At 36.1% G+C, this 10,066-nt stretch overlaps 1 protein-coding gene across 2 annotated transcripts in view; it reads left to right on the top strand.

The window, feature by feature from the left end:
* Positions 1-9,796, top strand: part of LOC111868411 (protein SHQ1 homolog) — a 24,911-nt gene extending 15,115 nt beyond the window's left edge. For both annotated transcript variants that reach the window (XM_023859140.2, XM_023859057.2), the window contains 3 exons: positions 571-779; positions 6,508-6,631; positions 8,802-9,796. In XM_023859140.2, coding sequence (XP_023714908.1) covers positions 571-779; positions 6,508-6,631; positions 8,802-9,013 — 545 coding nt within the window. In that variant the 3' untranslated portion in view covers positions 9,014-9,796. The remainder of the gene's footprint in view (positions 1-570; positions 780-6,507; positions 6,632-8,801) is intronic.
* Positions 9,797-10,066: the final 270 nt, after the last annotated feature.

Raw genomic sequence — 10,066 nt, 5'->3', positions numbered from 1 at the left:
ATCTTTGAACACTCTGTATTACTAATTATGAATATAATTTTTTTTCAAATGAAGTGTGATTTCGAATATTTCGAATATAAGCTGCACCCCAGTTTTCCTCTTGAATTTTTGGCAAAAAATATGCAGCCTATACATGTGTAAATACGGTAATAACAATCACAAATATAAATCACTCCATCCAATGTGACCTGTAAGTTTATTACTACATGAAAAACGTAACACCCTTGGACGGAGTGATTTATATTTGTGATTGTTAGTGTGACGGACCAGAATGAAACAAATCAAAAATAACAATTCAGTTTAATTGTTGCTTATTGTACAAGCAATTAATAATACTAACAATTATACTATATAATATTAAGAGTATTATATATTATTAACAATTTTAGGTTCAAAGTGATTGACAGAAACTGTTCCGATTTCAAATATGTTGAGATCTTTACCCACCGCGAATAATAATAATAATGATGATAATAACAACAACAGTAACAGTGATGATGATGACAGTGATAATGATAACAACAACAACAACAACAACAATAATAATAATAACCTTTTTGTTATTCACAGCCACATTATGTGTTGAAGACACTGAGAGACTGAAGGATTTCCCAGTACGTGAGTACATCCTGATGCCACATGACCAACAGACTCTGTATTTTGGGCTGTTAGATATAATTGCAGCTTACTGTTATGATCACAGAACAACTGAAGGAGACCCAACCTCAGAGTCTGCATGGACAATCAACAAATTAAGTGCCACACTCAGTTGGTTTGAGGTAATAGCTTGGTGTGTGGCACTGCCATTAAAGTTTAAAGTATGGAAAACATTTGGAATTGTATTGCATTATTATTATGATAGAGGCTATATCACTTGAACCCGTAAGGCAAGGAGTTAGTTTGTGGTAAATGACAGACCTGTCTTCCTGTTAGAGCGTGTCAGCAAAACTGCAGCTGTCAAACAGTAATGTACATCTCGTCTTGGGCTCATAATGGGGCTTGACAAGAAGACTGACTGGCCAGTTGACCATTGGTTGTATCGTGACCTTGACTTGAGTTGAGGCGTTAGTTGTGACATAGACACCAGCCAGTGAGGACAGAAGCTGCTGGACCCAGAAGCTGAGGGATCTGTATCATTGGAAGCCATTACCAGGCAACAACCAGTGAAGACATAGACTGAGAAGACTTAGTGCATGCTGTAGTGTACTGTAGAGTGTGTGACTTAGCAATAGCACTGTAGTCACTTGTAGTTACGATCTGTAAGGTTCCAATAAATCCAATTACCAATCCCAAGCTTATCCATTATTATTCAGTTGCGTGACAAAATGTTAAACTATCNTTTCTTCATAGTCACCGCCGTGAAAGCCTCAAATCTTACATATCCTGACTATCTTTATTTATATATTCTATATAAAATCTGCAATATTGTGGAGCTCTTTGGCGAGATGTATGCATTTCTCTATTCTCTCTTTAATCCCTTTTCTTTTTGGTATTTTTAGCAGCTGGCTGTGTCTTGTTAGTTTGTTATCTATCTGACTATGCTACCATAAACTCTGTTCCCTTAGAAGTGCATTTGTATTGAAGAAGCCATGTTGCAGCCGTTTAATATTTCTTTGCAGCTGTATGATCACTTTAACTTGGGAAGGAAAGTAGAATGTATTGTGAATATATCAGATTGTAGTTTGCATTTGCAAGATTCCCATTTTAAGTTCTAATTTAGACTGATGAAAGAATTTTATTTTCCTTGTTATCTTCAGGATGATGTGTACTATGTTAAGACATCAGTTCTTCAGCTAACCTTGCTCACCACTCACAATGAACTTCACATCGGTTGTCTAATTCACTATAACCTCATCTGTTTGGTGGTGTTATTCATATTCATATTTATTTAAAATTCCATAGATCCAGAGGTGCTAAAACACCATTGGATGTGGAACAAGTCCCATACATGTATAGTTTCAAAAATGATTGAAACCAGTCAACTCAATAAATTTTCTTATACATGATCGGACAGATTATAAAAAACCTGCAATATAACCACAATATTTATACACAAAATAGTACATATAAAAATATATAAAGTTGACATCTGACAATCAAAATAATCAAAATTTACAGTCATAAAATCAGCAATTTTTTTAACTTGTCTCATTTTGGTCCATCACACTATTAATTACAGAATAGATAATGAAAAGTTCAGTCCAGTGTGACATACTTCAGTCCTGAAGTGTTGTAAACTCGTATGTCACACTGGACTGAACTTTTCATTATCTATTCTGTATAAAATCAGGAATTTCAATTCTTTAGATATAGTCAAATTTTGAAATTCTTATTTATAACAATAGTATTCCTCCACAGTGTAGGAAGAGTTGGTGGTCAGGAAATTCTTTAATGCCACTGTAATTTAGGAATGTCATATGATATTTGTTTAAGAGTTAATGGAAGGTCATTGTAAAGTTTAATACCAGAGCGCCGTACTCCTTTCTGGCATACACTCAGATTTACTACTGGAAAATGCAAATCACAATTATATCTTGTATTAAAAGTATGAACATCTGAGTTTATTTTAAATACATTTTTATTATTAACAACAAACATTAATAAAGGGAATATATACTGAGAGTAGAATGGTAAAATAGACTGTTCCATAAATAAATTTTGACAAGAATCCCTGCTGCCAGAATTTATATGAAACCCAATAAACAAAGATAAGGAGAAAGGTAAAGTTGTCCATGTATCAAATCACCATTGTACAAAGGTGAATAGGGGATGCTGAGATACAGCCACATTTGCAACTCGCTGACTTACTCAGTCATTGCATAAATGAATTCTAAAATGCCTGCTTAAATTATCCAGCAATTTTTGAAGCAGTTATTTCAGAGCTCTGATTTATTGGTTGTAACCACTAAACTATTACACTGACAGCCAGGAGGTACCATGTAATTCAGTTTTTAGACTTCAGGTTTTAATTTAAGCTGTAACACAAAATATATAATTTTGAGGGAAGGTCATTAAGTTCATTGCATGGATATGTCTACATTGTTAAAGCTGAGAGTAAATGATAGGTCTGAAGAAATGGTAACTGGATGGGTTAACTTTAGCTCCAGTTGGAGATAAGTAATCAGTTTCATATTCAAGCTACTTTGTATGTGAATAGTGGGCTGGGTGGACCCCAGATTTGTCTGGATGCGGCTAGAAAGAAGACAACACCTACTTCGATCAGTATTCAACTCTGATCATCCAGCTTGTAGCCATTTACTTTTACTGAACAAATTGCACATGTTTGCTTGAAATAAATAGAATAATATTAGCAATAATAATTATATAATAAAAAGAGTGTAGATTAATATGAAAGTTGTACCTCATATGTCTATTGGTTAACACTTGTGCTTTATATTTGGAAGGTCCAGTTCCTGGTCTAGAGGCCAACAGTTCTCATGCCAGTTTTTCACAGATTTCCTCAGTTTATTCAGATACATGCTAGGATAGTATCTTAAAATTGGCCTTTCCCACTTCCTACTCTGAACTTCCCACTTCATTATTTGTGGTTCTGGTTTGGACTTCAGAATTTTTCGAGTTCTGAATGGTTTTCATAGTGATGTATTATGCTTGAGGTTACTGAGTTACTGTATTCTTTCCATCACCTCGTACCCTGAAAGAATGCACCATTTCAGAAACCGGGTCCTCAGGTGGGGATTCTTCTGCTCAGTTGGGTCAGTTAGAAATAGCTGACGTTCATCTGTGGACAGTCTGAGTCAGTCAACTGATTCTGTGTGTGTGTACGTGGAATCAGTTTTTGTCAGTGGGAGATAATAAGAAAATTTACAACAAAAATTGTGGAAATACCCATTAAGACTTTCTTTAGGATATTTCAACAACTTTTTTTTTTGTGGAGTTTGCTTCCCAGAGCAAGGGGTCCTTGGAGACACTGAGATATACTGGTGTTTCATCCACAGTATAAATGGTATGAATGTTGAGTGGGAAGACTGGAAACTCTTTTGCTGGTGGTGTTTCTTTTATTGAGTAAGCGTATCTCTATAGTAATGTGTCTCATTTCTATTTGGAAACTACATGATTGAATCATACAAAAGAGACACAGCATATTTTGACAATATTATATTTAAGCATCCTGTTGCACTCTATACGATATAAACTCTGTCCTAAGTGCAACAATTTATTGTAGGTCTTTCGTCTTGCTTTCTTCTACACTACATGTTTCGGCCGCAAACGGCCATCATCAGGTGTATACACTCACATAGTTGTTACACTGCACCCAGTTTAAAATTTAAAAACACAGGCCACTGCAGCACTATAGACGTGGGGTGAGTATCCCTGAGAATTTAAAATTTTAAAAGTTGGGAAAAAATTTTAAAGGAATTTTTTAAAACTGGAACTGAAGATTTTAAAAGTGCCAGTTCATGAATGTCAAAATTGATGTGTGTGGGTAGCAAAGATGATGTACGAATCAGACAGATATCAGCGAAGTAGATCCTGTTAGCAGTGACGAAGGGAACAATTGGGAAGACCTGTGTTTTTAAATTTTAAACTGGGTGCAGTGTAACAGCTATGTGAGTGTATACACCTGATGATGGTCGTTTGCGGCCGAAACATGTAGTGTAGAAGAAAGCAAGGCGAAAGACCTACAATAAATTGTTGCGCTTAGGACGGAGTTTATATCATATATCTATTTTGATAAGTTTTTCATAGTTATCCCGATATCTGCATGTGAATTCTGTAGTACCTTAAAACAGATCTGCGACTGCTTCTTCATCAATCTCCCTTAACAAGGGGGAGGTGCAGAGTGTGGTTCAGCAATACCTTTTTGGACCACTAGCATAAATAGCTAGTACAATTCATGGAAAAGCTACGGCTGGATAGAAATCACTTGTTATGATGAAAGTGCTGAAGAAGTGTCCCCATTTCATACTGGATTGCTTAATATATGTATTGTTAACAGACTGATTGTACTGGTTGTTTTTGTTATTAGCCATTCTTGTTATATATTATGGTTCCACTGACATATTTGGGTTTGCTGTACTAATAACACAGATTTTAGTTATACTTTGTGGTCATGTGTGATACGTGATGTTCGTGGTGTAGGTATGTAGTTCAGAAAGTTTGTGGCAGATATTACAATCATGTACAAGGTAAGGTAGGGTAAAAGATAAAATTGTCCCTGTGCTTAACTAACTAAGCACTACGCCATGAAGGCGTATGGGGGAATGGATGTGTGGATCACATTTTCTTGACGTTGACACTAGTTGGTTAGGTGAGTGGTCACCTTCACACTTTGGCTATTTTACCTCCGGGAAAGAGCCCCTGGCACTCATTGTATGGGAGGTTGGGTGGACCCCAGAGCCAGTCTGGACAACATGGAGGAGTGAAAATTCTTGACTACCGGAATTCAGACTCCGATCTCTTGGTTGTTGAGCCCATAGCCAGTTACTATACTGACTGTGCTATCCCAGCTCCAATCATATGTGAGGTGCTATCAGAAAGTTTCCAGACTAGGTCAAAAAAGAAATGCTGGCTTAACTTACTCAATTTTGGATACCATCTCCTTCAGAATAGTCTCCTTGGGAATGTATACAGCAATCCCATTGTTTTTCTCCACGCTTAAGAAGCTCCATGGAAGTCATTTTCTGAATGCTATCGAGTACTGCTTGCAATTCCCTTTGGATGTCGGACATGTAAAAAATGTCCGTTCAGTTTCATTTTCAATTTGGGAAGTAAAGGGAAATCACGGACTAAGTCCGGCGAATAGGGAGGATGGGAAACGATAATCATGTTTTTGTCAATCACAAACTCTGTGGTTTTCAGGGATGTGTGGGCAGATGCATAGTTGTGATGAAGGAGCAATGCAGAGCATGTTAAAATTTTCTGTTAAGATCTCCTGGCGAACTCCATAACTGATCCAAATGATGTCTGCGAGCTCATGGATTTTTGGCAACAGTATTTGTTGATGAGTCCTAGAACTTTTTCAACATTTTCTCTCATTTTGTTGATACTCGGTCGCCCTGAACTTTTGTCATCTTCAACTGACACTCGACCAGCCTTGAAACATGAATGTCATTCAAAAACTGCTGCCCCGCTTAAAGAATGTTCTCAAAAAACCTCATGAAGCATTTCAGGGGTTTTGGTACCAAATTTACCAAGCTTCACACGAAACTTGATGCAGACACTTTGCTGATTTTGCAATCCATCACAGACAAAATGAAACACAAAGTCGAAAAAGCACTTGTGTAAAAACAATGCATGTTCACGTCATAGTGTCACATGCAGACGGTTGCAGTAGGCTTTCAGAAGTCTGACCTTGGCCTCCCCTCTTATCTTCTTTCACAGAGGCGGTTACAACAGTAACAATCCAGGAACTTTCTGATACCATATGTTTCAGACTCACAAGGCAGATAGGAGAACTGTTTTTAGCAGTAATGACTCGATCTTTTAAGTGTGGGCCTTTGTCATAGTTTGTGAAAATAAAATTTATTCACTGTACTTTACTTTCAGGTGTATGCCACACTGAAAGATGCTGTTACGGCATTTATGCGGCGCAGCCTTTGTTACCCTCTGTTCCGAAACTATGATTTATCAGTTAAGATTTTAAGGGATGTGCAGATCCTCCTGCTTCTTGGTAAGTGTAAATATTACTTGTGTTATAATAAGACATTGCAACAAAACTTCTGTTTAATGAACCATCTTTCAACTTCTAACAAACCCACCAACCATCTACTTAAACAACTGTCCAGAGACTGGAGAGTTATAGTTTTCATTTCCCATGAACCTCTTTGAGAAAATTCAGTATAAAGGCCATGCCACTGGAGGTTTTCCTGTTCAGACATTTTGCATGGTCATATGATAACAGATACCTGAGATGGGAGCAATACTCTTTATCATTTTACTTAAAATTCAGAAGCCATGTCTGAAAGAAAGCAGGTGTATTTGTCTTATTCTGTACAGAAGATATTAAATTGTTGGCTAAAATGTACAGATATGACTGTGGTGATAGGATGCTTTGGTTCAACATGCTAATGCTAGAGCCTGCCATTTGACATTATCTAATTCATTTAAGTCAGCTCAGCCTATTTAGAATGTCACTTCATTTATGCCAAAAATCTGTTCAGTATTAAGGCCTCATTCTTAGATTTACAACACACGATTTTTATTGTGAAAGGTTATTAAACTTTCAATCCCTTAGATCCCTTAAACCAACCTTCAAGCTAGAAAACTATCTGTTGTGTGCTGTTGACTGTTTATTCTGTATTTTCTGTTCATATGGAAGCCATTGCTTCTGTTCATATCCTAATGACATGCCGTGACTTTGATGGAAGGTGTCCCACTTAATATGGACCAAATTTAGTTTATCAAAATGTGTGGTTAGTGTGTGAGATCAAACATTTATGTAGACTCTCTGCCCCTGAATATGAAATATCTTGTGGTTTAATGAATTTCTATAATTGGATTTGAAATTTTTACTTGATTTTTTAGTTTTACTATGAATTTTAATTCATGCTGCCTGAATTCAGTATATTTTAAAAATAAATAGTATACATTCAGATACAGAGTCGTCAGTGATAAAAAATTAGAAGGTATCAGACAGAGTTCACTTCCATTGTGATTAGAAAATTATTTTACAGTATTTCGATTTCATAGGTATTTAATTTTAGAGCACTTGTACTGTTTGTAATATACTTTCAGTTTACCAGATAAGATTAATGGTAAATATTGATATTAATTTAATAAAGAGGATAAACAGAAGGGGAAAAAGAAAATGGCAAGGGATAAAAGGAAGCAAGAGGGAAGGATATTTCTTTTGCCTCCATATTGTACCATCAACCCATTATATCTGCCCTCCATTTCCCATTTCTTCTTTCTGCCCCATTCTTCCTCTGCCTTAAGCCATTCTTACCTGCCTCTTCCACTTCTTATATTTTTATCCCTGAGCCCCTATCAGTCCTGTAATTCACTGGACCTGCCTTTACCTCCCATTGATCTCTTAGGCTCCTTCCTCAGCCTATATTTGTATTAATTTTGGGGCATGGTTTGCTAGCTTGCTGCTTGCCTGGCTTGTCTTCAGCCATTAAATTTAGGTAATACATATCCTCCAAACAAGTGGTAGACACTAACCTGACTACTCAGTGTGACATCTCAAAAGTCAGATCTTATACCTTTCAGTTTATCCTTAGAGTTAAGTTCTTTCTAGTGTATAGTAAAATGGTATTCAGCATATTGAACTCTGGACAACTAATGGTATAACTATATTAGTGATTCACTAAAGTTCAATGCTTCAAATTCCAAAGCCTGCCATAGGACATGATTCTGAGCCACCATTTACCTCAAGTCCCCTGTAATTCTTTTTTATAACATTGTTATTTCTCATGGTTTGAGGACAACCTCTTTTTGACTATGTGTAACTGCTTATTCAGTGTATTAACATCTGCCTCCATGTCTGGAAGGTGTCTCCTCCATCCACAACCAGAGGGTGTGCCATCGCACAAAGTCAAGGAATCACTTTCACACTTAAAAAATAGAATTTATGATATATTGAAAAGGAAAAGAAGAACAGGCTTAAAAATTAAACACAAGTAACTTTCCACATCTCACGCTCTCAAATTATATTACACATGTATGAATTTGAATACACAAGATTGTTGTTCTGATTGTAAGCTTATGTATTCAAATATTCATGTGAGAGATGGTGACCAGTTGAAGTTATGGTAGGTGTAGGATTTGTTTTGACTGGGCAAAAGATAAGCCTGTTACATGCAAGAGAAGTATGAAGATGCATTAAAAACTGTTTTCAGGTAAAAGACAGCTGTTGAAGTGCCTGCTTGATATCCACCGGTTGTTCAGTCAGAGCAGTCCAAGATTTCTGTTGAACAGATTATACATAGAAGATTATTGTGTCTGGATCCAAGGAGCAGATGACAAGTGCTTTGCGGCCATGGCTGAAGAGATTGACATGGTTAGTTTTGCTGTTTCTGCTGATGTAACTTTAAGAAAGGTGCAAGGATAAAATAAAAGTTCAAGTATGTTGAACTAACATGCCCACATAATTTGCTGGAAATGTGTTGTCAGGTAGTGCTGCTATGCTTTTTTTGCCATCGACCCTTAACCATCATTGCATTATATTGTGTGGTCTGCACTATCCAAAATAACAATTTTAAGTTCTTACTTTTCTACTGGAGAGAGGGAAACCATGGAGGAATACATACAAACTAAAATTTCAGGCTATATTCTTTGCAGTTTAATGTTTCTATGAGTAGCACATTTCAGGTGTACGAATGAATTGAATTGGTTGTTTCGGAAAGAGGATCAGTGATGAAAAAGTAGGAATGGCTATTATTTTTCCTGTTAGTTAAGTTGTTTTCACCGTTTTATGCTGATAGAAGACTTGTCTTGCACACCGGCATGTCAGAATAATATGCTTTATATATTTGTGTATTTCAGAAGGGAGATTAGTCACAACCCGCCATATATGTGGTATGAATTTTGATACCTGTTTCAGATATTTCTCAGTAAAATTATTATTCTTATCATAATATGTTTTAATGATGTCTTCCAGTGTTCAGATATATTTTGCAGTAATGCAGCAAAGTCTTCGGTGCTCATTGAAGTTCACCGTTCATGATTTTCTAATATTTTTGGAAAGACCAGGCAGCACATTTTTTTCACTTCCTTGGTGGTCTTTAAGTTTAGGGCTTCATCTCTGATCCCGTGCCTGGCTGGTCACAAAGTAAGGACCTTATTTATATACATTAGGTAATATTTTGTTCACCATATTTCAACATAGAATTTTAACTTTTCAGTGGTATGAATGGTTATGAAATTATATTGAAATCATTTTCCTTTCATTTTTCTTATAACTGTGTTTATTTTCTGTTGTAATATTAATTTAATCTTTGTAGGATCTGAGATCGAGGCCCTGTCATTCCCTTGAATCTAGTGATACGTAAGCTATTTTTATTATTTTTTCAGGATAATTATGTTCCCCATATATTCCTTTCAGTGTTTACATATCAGAAGTTAAGCTAACATATTAGCTAACAAATTAAGCAGTTAATGAAAG

This window comes from Cryptotermes secundus, unplaced genomic scaffold (assembly GCF_002891405.2).
Source record: "Cryptotermes secundus unplaced genomic scaffold, Csec_1.0 scaffold112, whole genome shotgun sequence".
NCBI lineage: Eukaryota > Metazoa > Arthropoda > Insecta > Blattodea > Kalotermitidae > Cryptotermes > Cryptotermes secundus.
This window is presented reverse-complemented; position numbering and strand designations above follow the sequence as displayed.